General features: G+C 35.3%; 1 protein-coding gene across 7 annotated transcripts in view; it reads left to right on the forward strand.

Moving 5' to 3' along the window:
- The window catches only part of ANKIB1 (ankyrin repeat and IBR domain containing 1), a 153,697-nt gene that overhangs the window by 48,405 nt on the left and 79,913 nt on the right, over positions 1-25,379 (forward strand). For all 7 annotated transcript variants that reach the window (XR_007146392.1, XR_007146393.1, XR_007146394.1 and 4 more), the window contains exons 2-3: positions 6,396-6,676; positions 15,981-16,281. Coding sequence is in view for 2 of the 7 variants with exons in the window: in XM_047830709.1 (XP_047686665.1) it covers positions 6,489-6,676; positions 15,981-16,281 (489 nt within the window). In the remaining 5 variants the exon portion in view is untranslated. The remainder of the gene's footprint in view (positions 1-6,395; positions 6,677-15,980; positions 16,282-25,379) is intronic.

The following is a 25,379-nucleotide window of genomic DNA, read 5'->3' on the forward strand; positions in this document are numbered from 1 at the left end:
GCCCCTCCACCCCGGCTCCCTCCCGCCAGTCCGTGTAGCGCGCACCGCCTCTCCGCCCTTCCTACCCTCTTCAGTGGGCCTCTCGTCTGCGCTTGGCTGCGGAGACTCCATTCTGTTAGTCTTCTGGCAGCTTTCTGGGTTATTTAGGCAGGTGTAGGTGGAATCTAAGTGATCAGCAGGACGCGCGGTGAGCCCAGCATCCTACTACGCCACCATCTTCCCAGGGTCCTATCAGATACTTTTTCTACATCTATTGAGTAATTATACGATTTTTTAATCTTTCATTTTGTTAATGTGGTGTATCACATTGATTGATTGGCAGGTGTTGAACCATTGCAGTTACTCCAGAACCACCATTGCATCTCTGGAGTAAATCCCACTGGATCGTGGTGGTATATGAGCCTTTTAATGTATTGTTGAATTCACTTTGCTCGTCATTTGGTTTTTGGTAGAGGTAAAAAGGCAATTAATTCAGTGGAGGAAGGATACTCTCTTTTCAATAAAGGAAGCTGTCCATACATAAAACATAATGAATCTCAATCCACACCTCAACCTTATATAGAAATGATTTCACAATGATCATGGATTTAAATATAAACGTAAAATTAAAGAACTCCTAAAAGAAAATATCGGAGAAAATCTCTGTGACCTGAGTTAGGCAAGTTTTATATATGACTTCAAAAGCACAGTCCAAAGGAAAAAAAAATGATAAATTTGATTTCTTCAAAATTTAAAACTTGTGGCCTATGTATACCGTTAAGAGACTTTTCAGAGAAGCTACTGACGAGAAGAAATATTTGCGAATCACATTTCTAACGGAGGACTTATTTTTTACAGACTATAAGGAACTCAAATTCAATAGTAATCCGCCTTAAAAATTGTCAAAAGATCTAAACAGACATTTTAGATATACAGTCAAGATATAGTTGTGGCAGTAAGCATATCAAAGCATGTTCTATATCATTAATCATTAGGAAAATAGAAATTAAAACCATTGTGAGGTACTACAATACATCCATTAGAATGGCTATCAAAAACAAAAACAACAACAACAACAACAAAACAACAATAACAACAACAGCAACAACAAAAGCCTACCAAAAAACTGATAATTCAAAATGCTGACTGAGGTACAGAACCAACTGTAACTCTCATACATGGCTGATAGGAATGAATTGGCATGTCTACTCCAGAAAACAGTTTAATGGTTTCTTATGAAGTTAAACAAATGACTTAGCACATGTCCCAGCAATTCCATTCCTGGATATTTGCCCAAGAGACATTAAAGTATACATTCACACAAAACTTGTATGTGAATGTTATGATAGCTTTATTAACAATTGCCCCAAACTGGAAACAATCAACATGTCCTTTAATATGTGAATATTAGTGGTACATCCTTGCAATTGAATACTACTCAGCAATAATAATGATTGAACTATTGATTAATTTGTCAACATGGATAAACCATGATTGCATTTTTCTAAAAATGCTAAACCCTGAGAAAGGTGTAGCTCAAAACCTGTAATGGCTTCCTGTTGGACACAGAATAAAATCAAAGCCTTACAATGTTTATCTCCTCTACTCCCACTAGAATATAAATTCCATAGGTACAATGATGCTTATGTTTGGTCATTTATTTTAGTTGGCTGAAGAAAGTAGATGTTAATACTACTGGTTTACGGATGAAGAAACAACTCAAAAGTTAAGTTAGTTGGTAATATAAAAATAGAATTTGAACACAAGTCTTTCTAACTCCTACACTTTCCATGCCATCACACTGCTTTCTAGTACCTATGGTTTGGCATGATTTCAGAATGAGTCCATGGTCCTCAGCTCTGACCTGCAGGGTTTGATCAACTAGGAAGCTTTTAAAATTCTGTTCTGGCTTTGTGCTCCCTAGACCACTTGAAATCACCTCTTGAGGTGATTCTGATGCATAGTGACAAATGAAAATAACTACAGTTTAATAGTGCTTGTTGAATGGTGAATGAACAGAGTTGATAGCTTAATACATTATTTGTCCACGTGGTTTTTGTCTGCTGTAGTATATTGACTTTTCCTGGCTTTTTTTCTCCTATCCTTATTTCTTTTTTCTTTTTCTTTTTTACCTTGTCCTTTGAAAGTTCTCTTAGAGTCAGTTCTTAAACCATCCTCTCCTTCTCTGTAAGTATTATTGCAATGACAATCCATTTCTCTGGGTGTAGAGCTTTCTCGAATCTTCTTTGAGGTACATCTCTCAACCTAGAGTGGAATGAGGTTGGGACTTACTGTTTGAATAAACTTTCTATTTGTTTCTATTCTGGCTAAAGAGATGTTTAGTTGTAGATTTACAATTGTTATTCTTATCAATATGGCAGACAGTTGAAGAAAGATGAATTGGGGGTAGATGGTGAATGAATGTGTTTGTGTGTGTATGTATGTAATGGGTTTTCTTCTAGGTAAGTGAAGAATAGAAGCCAATTACTTCATTTAGCTCAACAATTTTCCGTAATTATGACTTTAAAAATAATTTACTTGTGTGGAAACAGATAAGAGAAAGTTATTTCTGAAGAACTTCATATTCTATAAAAGACTTCTGGTAATAGTTTATTAATTTAAGTGCCCTTGAATTTTTGTTGCAGATTATTAACCTATGAAAACAGAAGTTGAGAGACAAAGATTTAAAGCAAGAGTTATAGAGCTCCTCACAGTTAAATTAATCAGGAATTGGAGAAAGCTTTCTAGAGTCCATTGATAGTCTATATTTTTCTTACTTTTTTCATTAAAATACTTATCAGATGCTGTATTCTACCACTGACAGTTGAAACTTTGTATAGATTTTCCTGTAAAACTTAAAACCCCCAAATAAGGAATTATTTTCACATCTTTGGTAATCTATCACCTGCTTCATGAAACTCTATACATAAATTTATCTTGGAGTTGGGAACATATTATTTAAGAGTTTGATTCAGAGCAAACAGTCACTTCAGGTTATACTAGCTGTGGCTATGAAAAAGTTAAAGGACACATCTGGTAAATTTCTAGATAAAACATGAGAATAATCTGAGCTAATGGAGCTATGAATTTTAAGTGACGCATTTCCTGCTGACTTTCAGGTTTATTGAACTCAAATTAAAAAAATGAAACAGACCTTAAAATAACTGAGAACCACAAAAAGATTTAGAGATGCCATTATGCTTTTCACCATGAGTGACAGTAATGTTCAATGCACATTTAGAGAATTATTGTTTTTTTTTAAGTATCCTGTTATTTCAAATAATTACTCCAAGATAACATTGCTTTCTTAGATATTTCTTTTTTTCACATCTTGGATAGAATTTACTTTTCTTAAGCAGTGTGGAGGTTCCTCAGAAAATTAAAAATAGACCTACCCTATGACCCAGCAATAGCACTGCTAGGAATTTATCCAAGGGATACAGGAGTACTGATGCATAGGGCCACTTGTACCCCAATGTTCATAGCAGCACTCTCAACAATAGCCAAATTATGGAAAGAGCCTAAATGTCCATCAACTGATGAATTGATAAAGAAATTGTGGTTTATATACACAATGGAGTACTACGTGGCAATGAGAAAAAATGAAATATGGCCCTTTGTAGCAACGTGGATGGAACTGGAGAGTGTGATGCTAAGTGAAATAAGCCATACAGAGAAAGACAGATACCATATGGTTTCACTCTTATGTGGATCCTGAGAAACTTAACAGGAACCCATGGGGGAGGGGAAGGAAAAAAAAAAAAAAGAGGTTAGAATAGGAGAGAGCCAAAGCATGAGAGACTGTTAAAAACTGAGAACAAACTGAGGGTTGATGGGGGGTGGGAGGGAGGAGAGGGTGGGTGATGGGTATTGAGGAGGGCACCTTTTGGGATGAGCACTGGGTGTTGTATGGAAACCAATTTGTCAATAAATTTCATAAAAAAAAATAAATAAAGTTTTATTAGAACACACACACACAAAAAAAAAAAAGAATTTACTTTTCTTATAGAATATTAGCTAAAGTATAATGTAAATCAAAGAAAATACGTTGTTTATTAATCTAATCCAAACTCCAAAAATGTTTATAATTTGAGCTACATTCTAACAGGGAAGAAAGGTAAGACTAAACAACTGTATGTTTTCAAATCCTTTAGGTAAGACGCTTAGAATCTACATGATATATTTTATATTTGGTTATAGATTGAAATATACAGTAAACTGAATGGAGTTCTCATTAAAAATAATAAATCCTTAAAGTGCTTGAAGCAATACGACAAAACACAAATTATTTCACTGAGAATAAACACATGGCTCCTAGATTTTATAAAAAACAAAAGAAAAAAATACTAGGTGTCCCTGAAAAATCTCCAAAGTGTCTATAGTATATTACGATAAGTAGAAGACTGTCTTTGGGAGGGATTTTCTTTATTCTAGATGAAATGATAAAAGAGTAGTACATTAGTCTAAAGTTAGTTCATCAACCCTCTGGAAAATTAAATGAAAATTTTTTAATTATGTAGTGTGATCCAGTTTATGTATATAAATATTTATAGTGTATATGTTATGCATAAGACACATTTGCATACATTATAAATAGGGTAGTTATATATCAAAATGCTAATTGTGGTTATCTTCCAGTTATCTTTTGGTTTTCTTTATTCATCCTACTATGCGTATGTATTTGCATATTTAAAGTAAAAATGTCAATAACAAAGAGCCCTTAAAAGACTCAAATGGTGACTTCATTAAGTATAGATGTGTGCCAATGCTGCTATAGTCAGTAGTCAACACCTGTCTCTAAAATAGGTTTAGTACATGTCTTATCCTGCCTGTTCACCTTCATCTGCATTCTCAGATGTAACCATTTGCCTAGACGGAGTTAGGAGTTTTTTTACAGTAGTGTGAGCACATTGAAGTCACCCAAGGAAGCTGAAATACCAGTGCCTGTGTGCCACCCTCTAGAAACTGATTTAATTAGTCTGGAGTGTAGCTTGGCTGTTGGGACCCTGAGGTTCTCCATGTTATTCAATGTATAGCCAAGGTGGAGAGCCTCTGTTTTGTAGCAAGCTTTTAAAATAACTCATTTGTTTTTTAGTCTGTTAATTTGTATTATGTTGAAACTGTTACTACCCTATATAAAACTTGTATTGAACAAGTACATATTGTTTTCAAATTTTTTTAAAAGCTATGTTTTAATGTCCAGCCTGCCGCTCACTGAGTTAACGGGTAACATGATGGACTCTGTATTCTGCCTCTAATTTTTCTCCTTCCAGTCTATCTTCTACGCTGTCCCAATGGTTAATTTTCTAAAGCATAAAATAATTGTATCACTGCCATGCATAAAAGCCTTTAATTACCCATTCTTTACAGATTAACGTATAAGTTTCTTAGTTGGCCCCAACCTATTTTCATTTTTTATCTTCTGTGAATTCAATACTAGATACCCTCAACTCCATCTATACTGATCGTTCTTTGAAGAGTCCTTTTATTTCATACCTGCCTTCACATAGCTATTTCCTTTATCACTAATTTTGATCATAGTTCAAGAATAGATTCAGAAACATTTGTTGGAGGAGCTCCTGGTTGGCTCAGTCCGTTAAGTGTCCAGCTCTTGATTTTAGGTCAGGTTATGATCTCTCACACATTGTGTGTTTGCACCAGTCTCTGTGCTGATAGCACGGAGCCTGCTTGGGATTTTCTCTCCTCCTCTCCTCTCCTCTCCTCTCCTCTCCTCTCCTCTCCTCTCCTCTCCTCTCCTCTCCCCTCCCCTCCCCTCCCCTCCCCTCCCCTCCCCTCCCCTCCCCTCCCCTCCCTTCCTTTCCCCTTCTCTCTCTCTCTCTCTCTCTCTCTCTCTCTCTCAAATAACTGAAAGAAAGGAAGGATGGAAGGAAGGAAGATTTATTGGAATGGAGCAAAACTAGCATTTATTGAGCATGCTAGCCAAGTACTGTGTGTTTTTTTATTATAACTTAACACCTATTCTGAAGTTCATGTATGAGCAAAATTTCCTACATTTTTTTACTCTCCCCAAAATTGGCCGAGTCATCTTATACATAATTTATACAGAGATTTAAGTGTATGCAATCATAAAATTCAGTCAAGTTATTTCCTGCCTATGTGAAGAGGAAAATTGAAAGTCTCATATATGTAGATAACCTTCATAGTACAATAACCTTCATAGTACAAAGTGCAGCCTTAAAGTTTTTGTGCGGAAAAATGGTACAGTTTAACAAGAAGTTAATTTGAGCAATGTTAAAAATTTGAGTTTTTTTGGCTGTTAAGATGAATTTGGCAAAATGTAATTTATTTTGTTCTCTTGTATATGCTTCCTATGTTTTATTAGTGTTCCTAATTGTGTTATTGTTTCTTTAGAGTACTGCTTCACAATCTAATTTGATAATTTTTTCTTCCATTAGAATGTGAAACATGTTGCAGAAACATTTAAGAAGTGGCTGAACGGGGAAGGAAAAAAGTGCCACTGCCTATCAAAAAAAAAAACAAAAGAAAACATGGGAAATACAACCACCAAATTCCGTAAAGCACTTATCAATGGTGATGAAAACCTGGCCTGCCAAATATATGAAAACAACCCTCAGCTAAAAGAATCCCTTGATCCAAATATATCTTATGGAGAGCCCTACCAGCACAATACTCCATTACACTATGCTGCTAGACATGGAATGAATAGAATACTAGGGTAAGTAATACTGTAAACCAATTAATAATAAATTAGTGAAAGGGAAAAAAATCCTTGATCTTTGAAAATATATATGTGCATATGTGCATGTTTTATGGTATTCTAATAAACTTTTAAAACTGATAATGCTAAAGTTACTATGATTTTTTTATCATGCCTAAATTAGACCAGAAGTTCTAATAGTGAGGTTGGTTCACATATTCTTGTGGCTGTAAATTTATTTAGATCCTCAGTATGTTTCATGGCATGATATCTTGGTAATAATTTAGTGTTTAATTTATAGCATTTCAATTCTAGAAAAGTACTTATCAGCTGTCAAAAAATGGTGCCTACGGCAAAGTTATAAGCTCTGATTAGCTAGTTTAAGGTGACAGAACAGATGCATTTGCCTCATCTAGTCATGATCGTATTTGAGTATGATCGTATTTTATATGTGCTAGCTTATAAAATGAAAGACGCAGAGGATGGTAGTTCTAAAACAAATTTAGTGTTTTTAGAAGTAGATATGTAGCTAGAGAAGTCTGATGCTAGAAAACTAAAGAGACGCTTCTTTGCTTACATAGTGAAATACAGTCCATAAAGCAGTATTCAAAGCTCTTTAGAACTTGATAAAAAAAACTTTCAACCTTTTTAATGTATCTTTTAATGCAAATTGTTGTTCACATTAAGCTGCTCCTTTTGGTTTCTCTGAAACATGTCATGTGAGCTGTTTGCCCTGTGCATGCTGCTCTCCTGACAGATCTCCTTCCTTACTCTTCTCAGCTTTCTCTTTCTTATCTAAGTCTTATCCTTCCTCCAAGGTCCTGTGTAGGCTTTATCTATCTTAGCCTGTCAAGGGAACCTCAATCTTTTTTTTTTTTTTTTTAACTTCTGGGGCTTTTTTTGTTTGTATGTATTGCTTATTTGGTATATAGTGTATCATTGTACTTTATAATTTGTCTATCTTCTCTCTACCTAAATTACCCTTTTATCTACCTTCCTTCTTTGTACTTTTAGCATCTAGCATAGTATCTTATACAAAGTAAACAACAGTTTTATAAAATCACACAAGAAAATATTTTTATGGGGCTCCAGGGTGGCTCTGACTTCGGCTCAGATCATGATCTCATGGTTTCTGAGTTTGAGTCCTGCATAGGGTGAGCTCGAGCCCTGCATGGGGTGAATTCAAGCCCTGCTTCAGGCTCCACACTGATAGTGCATAGGATTCTCTCTCTCTCTCCCTCTGTCTCTGCCCCTTGCTCACTTGCACCCCCTCTCTCAAAAAAAAGAAAAGAAAAGAAAATATTAACTTTAAAGAAGCCACCTCCAACTCATCTTGTTTGGAATTTTATGTTTTTTCTTCCCAAACTGGGTTTTCTCTCTGTTAATGACACTAGTATATTGTGCTGATATGATAATAGCAAATGTATTGAGTGGTTACTGTTTTCTAGGCACTATTAACAGTGTCTCCATGCATTATCTCATTTAATCCTTATTACACCTCTGTGAAGTAGTTTGCTGTCTGTATTTTAGAGGTGAGAAAACAGGAACAGAAAGATTAAGCAACTTGTCAGGTCTCTAGCAGCTTGTAAGTGACAAAGCTAATTGCCTAGGCAAATGGCTTGTAGGCTTCAGGCTTTTTAACCATTGTGATAGCCTTTTATCTCTCCAGTTAGATAAACCTATGTGTCAGGGCTGCCTAAGCCACTTATTAGCAAGGCAAGTTACTTCATCACTCTGGGCTTTCGTTCCCTTTTCTGTAAAATAGATTGCTATTACATACAGCTGTGGGACAATTTAATTAATGTGTTATACGTCTATCATGCTGCCTAGGATACAATATGTATTCAGTAATGTTATTACTTCTCATCTCTGTAACCCTAAATATCTTCAAATCATCCTTGACTTACTCTTCTCCTTTACCTAACCTGCTGCTGATATGAAGTTCACTAAGTCTTATCTCTGGAATTCATTTCTTTCTATTCCCATTGCCCCAAACTTAGCTCACTCTTATCAGTCAGTGCTCCCAATATTGAAATTACCTGATTCCTAAATGTTCTTTTTGCAAATCTTTTCTTGTCGTAATCTCGTGGCCAGATTAATCTTGCTCAATTGTATCCTTTTTAATATTTTTCTGTCATGACAAAACTGTAACAATACCCTATTGTCTGCATTATTCTCTTTGGCTTCCAAAGCTCTTTTGACTCTGCCCTCATTCTACCCAATCTCATTACTCTCTAGTATGCTCTTATCATTGGGACTAGTTGATTGACTTCCTTTGTACTTTCCCCACCTTTAGAAATGCTACCCCCTTCACTTTATTCCTGTTGTTCCTTGATTCTCCAATGTTTTCTTTCTTCTCTAATTCCCTCTCCTTTAGGTCCTAACTTGGTTTCTGCCTTTTTCATTAATTTATCTACAACTACTCTGACCTGCAGTATTTTTTGTTTTCTGAAATTCCTACAACTTAGATTTTAAACCATCTTATTATTAAGCTCATTTTCTCCACTTCATTTTAAAGATTGTAAATACAGTGCTAGACACTTGGTAATGTTCTCAATAGATTAGCTATTGAATGCTTAATCTATTAAAGCTTTCTTTTTTTGAAGTTAAATATTTATATTGAGATTACAGAACTGTTGTATTGCATTAGCTTCCTAACATTGAACACTATAATAATATTTAGTATCAAGTCTTGTTACATGATTAATTAAAACTTGCTTGGAATACTAAACTAAAATATATTTACATATTATTACTAAAATAATGTGTATATTTTAACATAAAAAACAAGTAGCAAAATGTTTTTTAACCGTTTATAGTGTAATTTACAAATATACGTTCTAAAATTGGAAAACACTATTAAGAAAATTATCTAATGTAGTAATTCTTAAGTGTGTTCTGAGGACTCCTGGATCTTGAGACTCTTAGGAGGTACATGTGGTCAAATCTATTTTTGTACTAATGCTAAAGTGTTATTTGCCCTTTTCACCGTGTTGACGTTTGCAGTGAAAGCGCAAAAACTGGAGGCTAAAACTGCTGATGCCTGTAGATGAATTAAAACAGTGGCACCCAACCTTAACTAGCAATCATTGTATTCATTACTGCTAGCCACTTGCTGTTTTAGAAAAGAAAGGCCAAGCATTTCCCTTAGAAGTGTCCTTGATGAAGCAGTAAAAATTATTATTTTTAATTAATCTCCATCCTTCAGTACACATCTTAATATTCCATGTGGCAGATGGGAAGAGTGCCTGAAGCAGCTCTGCGTACTGAAGTATCATGATAGCTTTGAATAAGAACACTTGTACTGTTGTTTGAGTTGCAAGCTGCAACCACAGCTTTTTTCATGAAACACTATTTTAAACTAACCACAACAAAAATGATGGTTATTCAGACTGAGATACTTGGTTCACATTTTCTTGAAAATGAATTATGTGAGCCTATCAGTTCAAAGAGAAGCTGACAGTATTTGTTGAAAATTATAAAATTTGAGCTTTCAGGTGAATATTCAAATTTAAAAAACTTGTATCACTGTCTTTAGCTTGGCAGCTTCCCAGTACTTAAAGACTTTTATTATAAGATTGGCAGTGTGATAACGTGATTTTCCTTAGTATTGTATGGTGAAAAGTGACAATATCTAGAAGATCTGTATAACTCAGTGAATCAGTATTTTTCAAAAGATAGTATATGATTTTTTTAAATTATGCATGGGTAAAAGATTTATTCAAAGTGCAAGGTAGACCAATAGCTTTTAATGTAACAGAGTACAAAAAGTCATTGATATGATTTTAGGTTTTACATTACAAATAACCTAAGAAGTGGCCACTTGGTAAATTTCTGGTATTGTATCAAATATGAATATTCACGTTATCTGAAAAGGCATTTTAGAATACTACTTTTCTAACTATATAAAGGCTAGATTTTCTTCATATGCTTTGAATCAAAGTAACGTATCACAACAGATAGAATACTATGAGTTTGTCTTCTGTTAGCTAGACATTAAAAAAAATTTATAAACATGTAAAACAATGCCATTCCTCTTGCTTAATTTTTTAAATATTTTTTTTCATTTTAGGATGTTAAGAATGTTTACTGTGTAATGGTTTTTTTATGAATAAATATTTTTAAATATCTTTTTTTTTTAAATATTTATTTATTTTGAGAGAGAGAGGGAGAGAGAGAATCCCAAACAGGCTTAGCACTGTCAGCGTGGAGCCCAATGCATGGCTTGATCCCATGAACTGTGAGATTGTGACCTGAGCTGAAATTAAGAGTCCAGCGCTTGACACTTGGACATCTAGGTGGCTCAGTCATTAAGCATCTGACCTCATTTCAGGTCATGGTATCACAGTTCGTGTGTTCCAGTCCCACATCAGGTGAGCATAAGCCCTACTTCAGGTAAAACACAAGCCCTGCTTCTCTCTCTCTCTCTGTCTCTGTCTCTTTCTTTCTCTACCACTCTCTGCCCTTTGTGGGACTGCCCCTCATGGGATTCTGTCTCTCTGCCCCTTGCTCACTTGTGCCCTCTCTCTCTCGCTCTCAAAAAAAAAAAAAAAAAAAAAAGTTAGACACTCAACCAACTGAGCCACCCAGGTGCCCCAAGAAATTACTCTTCTTAACACTGTCATATAGAATAAAGATACATAGCATTTACTCATCAATATTAAATAAAATAGCAAGTCTGTTTCAATTATTTGTGGTTAAAAAGCTTCAAATATTTCACTGTATTTAACCTTGTAGACTTTCTGACAAATTGATGGCCATTATTTTCTCATGATGCCTCATTTAATCTGGAGTACCTGTCTGCTGGCTTCAGTATATACCCTAGGCTCAGCTTGGCTAGATTCCTAACCCATAAAATATATATGGATAGACAAAGGTAGATATATTTAGTCAAGGACCTAGCAGCCAGAAAGTAAATAAAGCCTCTATGTGGAATAAGACTTTGGTTTTATCACCATTTCCTTTAGTTTTATGGTACCTGCAACAGCAGGCATAAATTTCCTCTCTTCTTAAGCAGAATAATAAGGTTAAAGAAGGGTAGTTTACAGTTTAGGAGCTCCATATCTCTCTGAACCCAAATTCTCTGTATTTACCTTATACCATACCACATTGCCTTCTTCATGAGAAACTAAATCCATATTCATAAATAGCTACTACTTAATATAGCAAAAAGACTGTTAGACTTTGCAGTCAGTGTGTCAGTGTGTCCTAGTTGGGATATATAACTTTTTAGTTCTCTCTTCTGGAAAGTCATGTATAAAACGGGAATTATGCTGTTCCTTAGATTTTAGAGAGTAGCCTCTTTTGCTTCTTTGGAAATAAAAGGGGACTATCTTATGGTGTAAATAAAATCTAAGACCTTTATTAGAACATACATTAATATCAAGCTTTGAGAATGAAAAGAGTTTCTAATTGTTGATTTCTATTTTTTGACTCTTGTATTTTAGGAGTTAAGTTCTTTTAATGAATTAAATGGATTGAAGTTCTCCTCTCCTACCCCTCCTTGCCTGCAAACCCCATAAGGACAGGGACTTAATTTGTTTTCTTCACAATATGCCTAAGTTTTAGAATAATACCTGCCAAGTTACAACTGCTCAATAAATACTTGTTGCATGAAAGAGAAGGTTTAAAAGGAACTGAAGAGAATATATACATGTTAGCGACTGGAAGAATAAGAATGTTAATGACAAGAAATTGAGGCCCTGGCAGGGCTGACTATTATTTTGGAGGGAGATCAGTTGAATATGAGATGATAGTGGAATATGCAGAAGAAAGGAGCCTATAAAGAGTTAGAATATGGTCTAGAGGTCAGACAAGAAATCAGACAGGATGATAGAGCATTAGCACATATCACAAAAGTAATAATAGAAGCCCTTTAAGAGAACCATGATTCCAGGGCACCTGGGTGGCTCAGTTGGTTAAACGTTCAGCTCTTGATTTCGGCTCCAGTCATGATCTCACGGTTCCTGAGATCAAGCCCCGTATTGGGCTCCATGGAGCCTGCTTGGGATTCTCTCCTTCTCTCTCTGTCTCTCCCCTCCTTGCACTATGTCTGTCTCAAAATAAATTAATTAATTAAAAAAAAAAAACTGTGATTCCACCACCATTGTCTATCATTTGGGTTCTGATAATACTTTACCATTTCAAAACATATTCACAGAAACCATTGAAAAATAGATGGCTTTGAGAACAGATTTGCTCTCTGAAGGAAGAAGGTTATATGAAGAAGAAAATGGATTCAAGAACTGAATTCGCTTCCAATAAGGGGTTAGGAAGTAGAGCTATCATCATGGGTAAAGAGAAGTGCTAAAAAAATGTTTAAGAAAAATTTGATAAAAATAGAGAGGGAAGCAAAGCATAAGAGACTCTTAAAGACAGAGAACAAAATGAGGGTTACTGGAAGAGAGTTGAGTTGGGATGGGCATTAAGGAAAACACTTGTTGGGATGAGCACTGGGTGTTATATGTAAGTGATGAATTCCTGGGTTCTACTCCTGAAACCAGTATTACGCTGTATGATAACTAACTTGAGTTTAAATAAATAAATTTAAAAGAAAAAAGAGATATTTGAGAAGGACAATGATGATGAATTTAGTTCTTAGGAAATTCCTGGTGATGTGACGAGGACCATTTCAACGCATTGATAAGATTAGAGTCATTGAAGTGGGGATTCTACGGCAGGGTCTATATCCTGTTCTTCCTGAAATCCTCAATACAGTGTCACAGCAGCTTCTTGCTATAATTTTGACAGATGAATTGAATATATATTACTCTTATGATCTAGACTGGTGACACAGCATTGGGGATCTCTCAAGACAGCACCGTAGATCTCTCAAGCCAGCAGTGTAATAGACTGGTCAAGAACATGACATGTAATATAGACTGCCAGGCTCTAATCCCAATTCTGTCATTTTTAAGCTATGTGATCTTGGGCAAGTTACATAATAAATAGCTCATTAACAACTAATACATGGTTCATATCTTCTGACTAGGTAAATCTACTTCTGAAAATTTATCCTAAAGGAAATTACTTATAAGAAATAAATATCTATAGGAACAATGACATTCAACACAGTGTTACTTTAAATAGAAAAACTTTGGCATCACTTAAATGTCTGGTTATAGGAGAAATGGGAAACATAAATCTTAGTATTCTATACAATAAAAAATTATGAAGTCTAGCTATGAATGTTTATACCTCAAACTAGTGCTCTCTTCGGCAGCACATATACTATACCTCAAACTAGAAGAGAATACAGAATTCTTTAAAAAAAATCTTTTTTTAAGTTTGTTTATTTTTGAGAGAGACAGAGCACAAGCGGAGGAAGGGTAGAGAGAGAGGGAGACACAGAGTCTGAAGCAGGCTCCAGGCTGTAAGCTGTCGGCACAGAGCCTGATGAGGGGCTTGAACCCACAAACTGTGAGATAATGACCTGAGCCAAAGTCGGATGCCACCAACTGAGCCACCCAGGTGCCCCAAGTATACAGAATAATTCTAGGGAGGCAGGAACATGGGTAGTTTTGTTTGTATATATGACCATAATATTGCTTATAAGTTTAAAAAAAAAAAAGGAAAACATACAGTATTTTCCCCATGTCAACAATTGATGATAATATGTATTTATAATGGTTGAATTATATAGTGTGATTCTAGTGGATAACTAAAATTAAAATGATATTCTAAAAGTATATTCAAAATTAAAACCTTTTCTAAGAAGCATTTAATTCGCAACAAAAAATTCATTTCTTAAAAATTTATTTCGAAAATAAAATTCAGATTCTGTAGGGTTCTGTGTAAGCCACATTTTATCTAGCCTTTCCTATCCCCATTTATAGTTTTAGCACAGAATGTTTATAGAGGTGTGGTAATTAATATGTCTAATAAATTTAAGAACCTTTCCTGAGTAAATACGTATAAAGAAGCTATTTTAATATTTTAACTTCAGAATAATAAACTTTTTTGTTTGATTAATCAGAGTCTGGCAGATTGGATATGAGAACATTTGCAAAATGATCTGTCTCTTCTCTATATTGGGGAGGACCTAGAGATTTTTAATAAGAGAAAGAGATCTCTCTGTATCAACTGACCTCCTTCCAACTTGCATTAAATTTTCCGTGTTGATGAGGACCTGAGGTCTCCTGAATAAACTGAAAGAGAGACTAAATGATATATAGGACCTCTTCTTACTCAGCCTTTTTCTCATAAGAGCTTCCCAGCTTGGCTAACTCATTCAAATTGAAGAGTCCATCCTAGTTCCTTTATGGTCAGTTTTTTCAATCAGACCCATATGTCTAAGCTGAAACTAACCTAAAAGCAACCCAACAGTAACTAGGGGTTAGAGTTTGGCTCTGCTACCCTCCCATTGCTATTCTGGACTTGGGCATAGAAATGCAAATGATATCAGCCCTCCACAGTAAATGTAGGCATTCATCATCAGTTATGGGACTTATATGCCCATTTCATAATGCATTTGTGTGTTTTCTCATATAGGCTGACTATATTGCAGCTGTTTTTCCCACCCTATTTTCCAATATCCTATTATAGCCACTAAATTGGCTCAATTATTAATCCTATGATCCTAGTACAAAGATGTATCAGGGAAATAGGCATAACTGTCAGGTCTAGGTTTGGCATTAGTTAAGGGAGCTCACCTAGACCTGTCATTGGTAAAGGCCATCACTGTGGAATTAGATCTTGGTCTTCTAGGACTAACCACAACTTATTCTCCTCAAACAGTATTACACTGCACAAATATATATCTTATTCTTTCAAAGGCTAGCCAATGACTATCAAGTAGAAAAATTTTTCCTAGGTCTAAAAATTAGACTTATGCATTACTCGCTGTACTTATATTCATTGCCACCATCCTTACTAAGTAAAGATGTACCTGAGAGAAATAGGGAAGAATAATAAAGAAAAAAAAGTTGCTGTGAAATGTGTAAGAATGTACCCTAAAGCATCTATGTAATTGACATATTAGTCTATACATGGCCCTTTCTGTTGCTTTCTTTCCTCCTCCCCTTCCTTTTTTCTTGTCTTCCCTTTTTTCTTCTTCATTTTTTGTTCCTTTTCCTCTTCCTATCCCTCTTCTTTTATTAGCCAATACCATAAAGATATTCAGCTTGCTTTCTTTTAGTATTTTGTTCTAGAATGGAGTTTTTATAACTCTAAAAATTAGTCATTTAGCTTATTGTAAAACAGTACTTCAATAGACATTTTATTAACATCTTAGGAATAGAGTTTATCTTTTAAATTTATCTTCTGTGTGTTCTTATTTCAAGATAGAAAGAAACTGGTTTTCATTTTTTCTTTACCATTTTAGGACTTTTCTTTTTGGTAGAGATGGAAATCCAAATAAACGGAATGTGCACAATGAAACATCTATGCATTTGTTGTGTATGGGACCTCAAATTATGATATCTGAAGGAGCCCTTCATCCTCGCTTAGCACGCCCAGCAGAAGATGATTTCAGAAGAGCAGATTGTCTACAGATGATCTTAAGATGGAAAGGAGCAAAACTTGACCAAGGCGAATATGAGAGAGCAGCTATTGATGCTGTTGATAACAAAAAAAACACACCCCTACACTATGCTGCTGCCTCAGGGATGAAAACCTGTGTAGAGGTAAAACTTTGTTTTCTAATACTCTAAAAGTTGTGTATTTGGTAATACATAATAATCAGAATTTGTTTTGCTTAACAGTTACTTTAGTCCTTTTTGTCTGCTTTGTGGTTCTACAAGAATTTGGACCCATTTTAAATAAACTCATTCCCTTATTTTAGGGAAAGATTAAAAACAAATCCATAAACAAGTCTACCTTGGGAATAAAATGGAATCAAGAGCAGTTAAAAATTGGCTAACATCACAGAAGATAACAATCATCAATTAAACCCTGTCACTGAGAGCAACGGCTTTAGTAGAGATATGTTCTACTTTTGCGTTGATTTTTAGAAACCAGTTTATACATATTAGATGTGGCACATCTTAGCAAGTGTCACTTACAGCTGTATTATCTAGAATTCATCAGTTCCCTAAGCAAGGGATAAATATTAATGAATATATTTATTTCAGTCTTTTAAAAAAACATTTGTAATTTATTTTTGTATTTTTTAAATGTTTATTTTGGGGGATGTGCAGTATGTAAGCTGGGGAGGAGCAGAGAGAATCCCCCTCTCTCAAGCAGGCTCTGTGCCCCAAAACATTTGTAATTTAAAATGTGCTGATTTTCTGTTTAATCTTCATTAATGTTAATGTGCTCCTGAAGACTATATTGCATTTGAATTTTTCCATATATATATTTCATATATAACAACAGGCTTAGGTAAAATCAGCTATATAATACAGGATCTTAGCTAAGAAATCATTACTCTTTATAGTATCATCACTACTATACATACAACAGAATGGGTTTTTCTCAGCTACATTCATGTCAATCTGTACATAACTCATAAAAGTTCTTTTGTAGATATATTCAAGTGTGGGGATCATTATAGATTGGATCACAGAATATCTGTGTCACCAAAAATGTAGATCTTTGATGGAAAAGCAATGATCCTAATCAGATTGAAATACATATCTGAAAATTTAGTGTTTCTTTAAATATATATATATATTTGTATATATATAAGTATGTAAGTATATACTTACATATATAAATATATATTTAAATAGATATAAATATATAAAATATAAATATACATAAATTTGTATATTTAAATATATATTTGTATCTATTTAAATATATATTTTTATATACACTTTATAAATATATACTTCTGATCTTATGTTTTATTTATTGGTATTATTTGTGATACCAGTTAATTTTTTAGAATCTTTGGGGCGCCTTGGTTTAGTCGGTTAAGCATCTGACTCTTGATTTCAGCTCAGGTCATCATCTCATGGTTCATGAGGTTGAGCCCAGCACTGGGCTCCATGCTGACAGCACAGAGGCTGCTTGGCGTTCTCTCTTTCCCTCTCGCTCTCTGCCCCTTCCCCACTCACACTCTCTCTCAAAACAAACAAACAAACAAACTTTAAAAAAATCTTTTAGTTAGGAGTGCTGGGTGGCTCAGTCGGTTAAGCATCTGACTTTGGCTCAGGCCATGATCTCCCAGCTTTGTGGGGTTTGAGCCCCACATCGGATTCTAAATTTTTTTTTTTCCAACGTTTTTTTATTTATTTTTGGGACAGAGACAGAGCATGAACGGGGGAGGGGCAGAGAGAGAGGGAGACACAGAATTGGAAACAGGCTCCAGGCTCCGAGCCATCAGCCCAGAGCCCGACGCGGGACTCGAACTCACAGACCGCGAGATCGTGACCTGGCTGAAGTTCGACGCTTAACCGACTGCGCCACCCAGGCTCCCCCCCACATCGGATTCTATGATGACAGCTTGGAGCTTGGAGCCTGCTTTGAATTCTGTGTGTGCGTGTGTGCGTGTGTGTGTGTGTGTGTGTGTGTGTGTGTGTCTCTCTCTCTCTCTCTCTCTCTCTGAAAAATAAATAAAACATTTAAAAACATCAAAAATAAATATAAATAAATAAATCAATAAATCTTTTAGAATCTTTGCTATTTTGTCTCTTAAGATTGTGTCATCTTTGCCCACTAGCAAGTTAGTGACAGTCATTTAACCTGAGACTATTTTTTTAAGCAGTGCTTTCTAACACTGATTTATAGCGTGGTGGAAGGATATCCTAGGATTTGGGGATGGTGGTGCTATCAGTAGAATTCCTGAGACTTGACTTTTTTTTAGTTTATTTAATTTATTTTGAGACAGAGAGAGAGCAGAGAGAGAAGAGATAGAGAATCCCAAGCAGGCTCCACACTTTCCACGCAGAGCGCAACACGGGACTCAGACCCAAGAACTGTGAGATCATGACCTGAGCCAAAACCAAGAGTCTGATGCCTAACTAACTGAGCCATGCAGGTGCCCTGAATTCCTTTTTATACAAACCTTTTTGACTTTTTATACAAACCTTTTTGTGTATTGTTCTGTGCCCACCTCCTATGAAAGAATCTCTGCTACAGTAACTCATCATTATTGATGAGATTGCATATTTCTCAAGTGGGTTAGAGTAGATAATAGTGCATTCTTGATAGTAGTAATAATTCTCTTATTTTGCTGCTTTAATATCTTGCCTCCAAAAATTCCCTAGAAGCATTGCTTTAGTACTTGTTGATTTTGAAGTATGTTTACAATGACATGCTTTTTAAATTGTTCTCCAAAATTGAGTACAGTGTTTTTACCAGTTTTATTTTTTGCTCAGTGAAGGAGATTAGTGCTAGGTTTATTCTGAATTAACAGGCCTGATGATTTGCTTTGTGTGAATGAATGTGTGTGTATGTTTCAACTGTTTGATCTGTCAGCAAATCACATTCATAAACCACACTTTGGGGACTATTTTCATTTTTCTGTATTCAGAGGAACTCTTTGCCCAAATGTAAAAATCCAAAAAGAGTCCTATAAATACCTTGGTTGTATTTATTCTTGTTTTCCTCAACATCCAGCGTATCATTTTACCTATATAAAGTTATCTTTAATCTTGTATATATACATGAGTGTACACTTGCCCGGCCTTAGGCCTTGAATGACTTTTGGTAATGCTTACTACTAATTAAACTAGAAGAATGTCCGTGGGAAGTGTAATTAATTTCCAGATGTCTTACTGTGTTTTCTAATAATACTAGTACATAAAACAAATACATTGAAATAAAGAACCTAATAACAATACTTCTTACAGTATTAGTCTATAGTTATCTTCATGTAGTATCATACTCCTTGAGTTAAAAGAGTGTTATCAGGTATTAATTTTTTTGTAAAGCTAAAGGACTTAGTCTTCACAGTGATCATCTGTAGTACCTTGAGTGGGTCACTAAATCTCTTTGAGATTATCAGTTCCAACCATCCAGGAGCAAATTATCACCATTACCTCAAAAGACCCCTTTTAGCACTAATTTTCTATTGATCTTTGATTGCTATAAAATAGACCCCATTTTCAGTGTATAGCCTTTAAGGCCAAATTGATTATTTGATTGCATAGTTAAGGCCAAGCTTTTTTTTTTCTTTTTACTCATTTCTATGAAAATATACCTTCTCTAATTCTTTAAAATGTTTTTCTATGTTTATTTAAAGACAGAGTTGATGAATTCATCAAGTGATAATTTCTTATGTACATTTAATAATTAAAAAGGTTCATTTTTCTTTATGGTTTTTTTTTGGCTCATTATTTCAAACCATAAAAATGAAAGATTAACTTTAAAACTTCCCCTTCTCCTTGTAATAATTGTGTTGCATAGTAAGCTAAAGGTACAAAACACACACACACGCAACATAACATAAGAAAAAACTCTTAATCATAGAGTTCTTCTGGGAACTTCCAAGTGTGGCGGTATCAGTGGCTCTATATAAGATACTGCAACCGAGTGTGTAGTTCTCCTGCTATACTGCTGCTGAGTTGACTTCCTTGTATTGATATTCCAAGAGTCTGTCAAATTCAACATTTCAAAAACTGTACTTAGTCGTTTCTACCCTCTAGCTCCTCCTCATGACTGCCTTCTATTAGTGATGCCATCAGTATCCCTATATCTAATCTTGATACCTGAATTTACCTTGGACTGGTTTTTGGTTTTGTTTTTGTTTTTTTGCATCAAACTCATGCCACTCATTTGCAGAATAGAGCTCTTCCTTTTCTCTTTTGGCCAGCCTCCTTTTTAATCTCTGTTGACTACTCTGTAACCAGGTGCTTATATTGAATCCTCATTTTGGTGTATTTATCAAAACTTCGTTAAGTAGGAAAATCTGGAGTTTCACAAATGATTCAAACTCATTTAGGAGATAAAAGTAACACAGAGGAGTGGGCTGCAATTGTTTGAAAGTTTAAAATGCTTGTATGTTAAACATATATAAGGACAAATGATAAATGAAGGCCCTCTAATTCTAATTTTTTTATATTTCAAAGAATTTTTCCAGGGGTCAGCAAACTTTTCTGTGAAAGCCAAATAGTAAATATTTTAGGCAACTGCTCAACTCAGCCATTGTAGCCTGAAAGCAGCCATAGACAATATGTAAACAAATGAGCATGGCAGTGTTCGGTAAAACTTTGTTTATGGACACTCCCACTTGACTTTCATATGATTTCCACATATAATGAAATATTCTTTTGATTTTTCATTCAACCATTTAAAAATGTAAGAACAGTTTCTAGTTCATGGACTGTATAGGAACAGACAACAGGCTGAATTTGGCTCACAGACGGTTTTGCCTTCGACCCCTATATTATGCACAGAATTGGAAAAGGGAAGCAAAGATGACTCCACACTTCACAAGCTTATTTTAAATATATAAAATAACACACTTTCAATGTGTAGCAAGTCCTATATGCTTTAATTATACAAATAATTTTTAAAATACTATGTAATGGATACCCAGTACCCAAAAATGGAACTCCAATAAAATATAAATCTTAAAAGAATTTATTTAATACAGTGAATAATGCATTTTTTCTTAGTTGCTGAGTTTTTGGTTTTCTATTTCTTTAGAATAGAGATGGGCTTTGGAGACGAATGATGGGTTAGTTCTATTAGCATGCCCCAATTAAAAGCCCAGTGATCTTTCTCCTCTTGGCAGACTTCCCTAAGAGTCAGCCTAGTCATTAAGCCTCATTTTATTTGTATTAGTGCTTTTCCTGTCATAGTCATTCGATAAATGGTTGATGTGCAGAGGTTATTGGTTTTGATAGTGCTTCATTCTTTGTGAAAAGTGTGTTTTTAAATGAGCATTATCTTGGGTATTTCCTGTGCACCCCTGTCCTACTTGCTTATTCAAAGCTTTAAGTATGGATGCTTATTGTTAGATCAAATAGAGGTCACTAGAAAACCAAAGGTGGTAAATCACTTTTCTCTTTACAGCCATAAGGCCTATTTGACACTTTGGCAGCTATCAGAGCATTTCACACTTCATTGGAAAGTCATAAAAACCATTCACAGGTCAGACTGAAGAGTTTTATTTAATTATATTGTGTTTTTTAGCACCTGGAGTTTTAAAACTCAAAAGAATACAGAAATTGTCGTCCCAGCTCAGCAACTGAGTAACTGCCTATCTGAGCCTCAGTTTTCTAATATTTAATCAAGAAAATTGTGATCTCATTTCTACCTCCAAAATGTTTCTATGCTAAGGGCTATATTAATTATTGGGGCAGTAAATATTAAAGGCATTGAAGAGAAAGACCATTTTAATTTTACTTATCCTGGAAGAATTCATGGGTACTAGTATAATTTGAGTGTGTAAGATATTAGTATTTGGAGGATACTTAAAAGTGTGCCCCTTGGACCTGTAGCATCAGCTATTACTGGGAGCTTGTTATAAATACAAAATCTTGGCCCCACCAGGCCTCCACATTTCCAAATCAGAATCTCTCGGGGTAAACTCCAAGAATATTTTAAGCAAGTTCTGCTGGTTATTTGTTTACATGTCAGAGTTTGAGAAGCACTGTTCCAGGTCTCAGACATATGCAGATTAAAGCATTTTGCAGAAGAATGATAAGACAGATGACTTAAAATAAAGATAGAGGCCATACCAAGTAGAAAATACTAAATGCCAAGGCCAAGAATTTGAGATTTCTAGAAAGTTGAGCCACTGAAAATTTTTTATCAGAGAAGTGCTATTATGAAAGCAAATATGGTTAAGATTAGCCTAATGGTTGTTGTGTAAAATAGATTTGAATGGGATACTTGTAAAGCAGTGTTTCTTGATGCCTTGCCACACAAACAGTGGTCCTCAGACTGGCACTGGCGTTAATTATTTGGAAACCTGTTGGAAATGCAGAATCTTAGGACTCATTCCAGACCAAATAAATCTGAATCTGTAGTTTAACCAGATACCAAGGTGATTCGTATTCACATTAAGGTTTCAGAAGTCCTGGCATAGAGGATAGTCAGTGAGACACCTATAGTGGAATCATAACGCTTCTTGTAAAAAGTGCATATATCTAGTCCCCATCCCACCCCACCCCATTTCCCCCTAATACGACTATCAGGCTACCCAGATGATTCTTAAACAGTTTGAAAGCCTTTGTGCTGGAACAGTAGTTGTAAACATGGCTGCATGCAAAAAAATCCCATAGTGTAGACCCTATCTCTGATCAATAAAATTGTAATTTCTGAGGTGGGGGCCTAGACACTAGTATTTTAACTTCTCCAGATGGTTCCAGTGGGCAGCCAAGGTTGAAAACCAGTGTACTAAAGAGAATGATAGCTAAATTACTGTACTAATTCTGGTATGAACTGAAAAAAAGCCTGGATTTGTGTGGTCGTATTGGAAATGAAAGAATGAGGCAGATGCAAGGGACATTGTGAAGACCTGGTAGCATTTGGTGACTTGGTCAATTGATACAAGAAAGTGTGGGAGATTAAGGGTTAAATATGATGGAAGCTTTAGGGGCATCTGCCTGATTCTTGATCTCAGGATTGGGAGTTCAAGTCCCACATTGGGCCTAGAGCTTACTTAAAAAAGTAAAATCTGTGCCTTAAAAAAAAGATGGAGACTTTAAAATGTTAATGTTAAGCTCTTTCAATGATTTGATTTTCCACATTTTCTATAACAATCTGCTATCATACTTATAATTAGAGTAAAGCAAATTATTTTTAAGTAGAATGTGTATGGTTTTGAGCCTGGGTTACTTTGAAGCCTGCTATCAATTAACAGACATTAAAAAAGTAAGATGAGGTAAAGGAATTTGTTCAAATACTGAATTGAGTTTTCATTTAGAAGGATGGATATTGAGGTCCTGGATTAGCTACATGAAATGGTATTCAGGTTATTGAAAATTAGGACTAGTTGTTTGGGAGTAAAGAATATAGATTTAGAATTAAGTGTCATCTGCATAGAGTCAAAAACTAAAAACAAGGTATAGATGAGTAGCCTAAGGAAAAGACTTTAACTTATAGACAAAATTACAGGGTTAAAGTCACAGCATCAATTTGGAGAATACCTTTATTTAAAGGGAGTGAAAAAAAGAGGTGGCCTATGAAGCAAAAAGAAAAAGCAGAGAAAAGAACTGAGATAACACTGTCAAGGGTGCCAAGAGAATTTCAAGGGTAGAAGATAATCAGTCGTGTGACATGCCGCAAAGAGGTAAAGCTATTAGAAAACCAAGAATGGCTGTTGAATTTGAGAGTACTTACGATTTTCAGAAATACTGTTTTAGTGAAATGATCAGGGTAAAAGTCATTGCTGGGAGTAATTGAGTCATTTGCTGGGGAAGTGGAGAGACAGTGGGTGTCAGTCACTAATTTGAGAAATGTGGCCGGGAAAGAAAGGAAAACATTGGGAAAGTAACTAGAAGGATAACAAAACTAAGATAAAGAACACGTGTACCAGGAGCCAATAAAAAGTTGTAGAGGGAAGATAGAGGGGTAATGGACTGCTCAAGGTCATACAGGAAATAGAGATGATGAAATGGTAATTTTCAACCAGAACAGACTTTAACAATTACCTTTTTTTAAACATCTTTTCTCAAGATTGTATAAACCTCATTTTACCCATGGATTTGTGTATACTGAGACTTAAGTCAATTGACTTGTCCTGAGTTACCAGCCACTTAGATTATGGGTCAAAGGGTTGGGGAGGGATTTGTCTTGAATACTAGGGGCTGCCCTACCCCTCTCCCTTTGAGGTTATAAACAGAAAGGAAGGCAAAATAGATGAACAGATGTGTTGAGATAGTAATAATCAGATGTTTCTTTTAAGGTAGAACATTTCATGTACTACCAAGTGTATAAAATAGACTAAAAATCACGTTTGAATAAAGTATTCAGTCCTCCTTGCTTTGAGAGTAAGGAAGGTGATTAAAAACTACCTGTTCAAAAAATAATAATAATAATAATTAAAAAAAAAAAAACCAACTACCTGTTCAGAACTCCAAGTAACTTCCTTACTGTATAAAAGCAGAACATCTGACTTTTTGCAGCATCGATTTCATGGATATCCCTACCTAAAACATCTTTCACTTATTGGTGTTCCCAACCTGATGCCCCAAATTTCAGCAAGCTGAAATAACTTTTTAAAAAAATTTTTTTAATGTTTGTTTATTTTTGAGAGAGAGCGTATGCGCATGAGTGGGGGAGGGGCTCAGAGAGAAGGAGACACAGAATCTGAAGCAGGCTCCAGCTCTGAGCTGTCAGCACAGAGCCTAACGTGGGGCTTGAACTCACAAACCGCAAGATCATGACCTGAGTTGAAGTCAGATGCTTAACCAACTGGGCCACCCAGGCACCCCAAGCTGGAATACTGTTTAAGTACTGCTCCAGTGTCAAGCAGTACTGCTGTTAGCTAGCTTCTATACCAAAGGTACATACATGCTGACTTAACTTGCCAAAACAAATGTCTACAAAAATGGACCCTGCATTTTATCACCGATTATGAATTTCTCTACAGGTGCCAATTGCAGCAATGAGATATAGTTCTTTGTAGTCCCCTTGCCTCCACTCCAGTCATTTGGGAACCCCTTTTGAAGATAGATTACCAATGAAGGCAAGAAATCTTATCCAAGTTCTAAACATGTTCAGCAGTGATTCTCAATGATGGCTTCTCACACATTCCCTCTTCACACACCCATTTTTTTTAATTAAAAAAATTTTTTTTAATATTGATTTATTTTTTGAGACAGTGCGAGCAGGTGAGGGGCAGAGAGAGGGAGACACAGAATCCAAAGCAGGCTCCAGGTTC

Source organism: Prionailurus viverrinus, chromosome A2 (genome assembly GCF_022837055.1).
Source record: "Prionailurus viverrinus isolate Anna chromosome A2, UM_Priviv_1.0, whole genome shotgun sequence".
Lineage (NCBI taxonomy): Eukaryota > Metazoa > Chordata > Mammalia > Carnivora > Felidae > Prionailurus > Prionailurus viverrinus.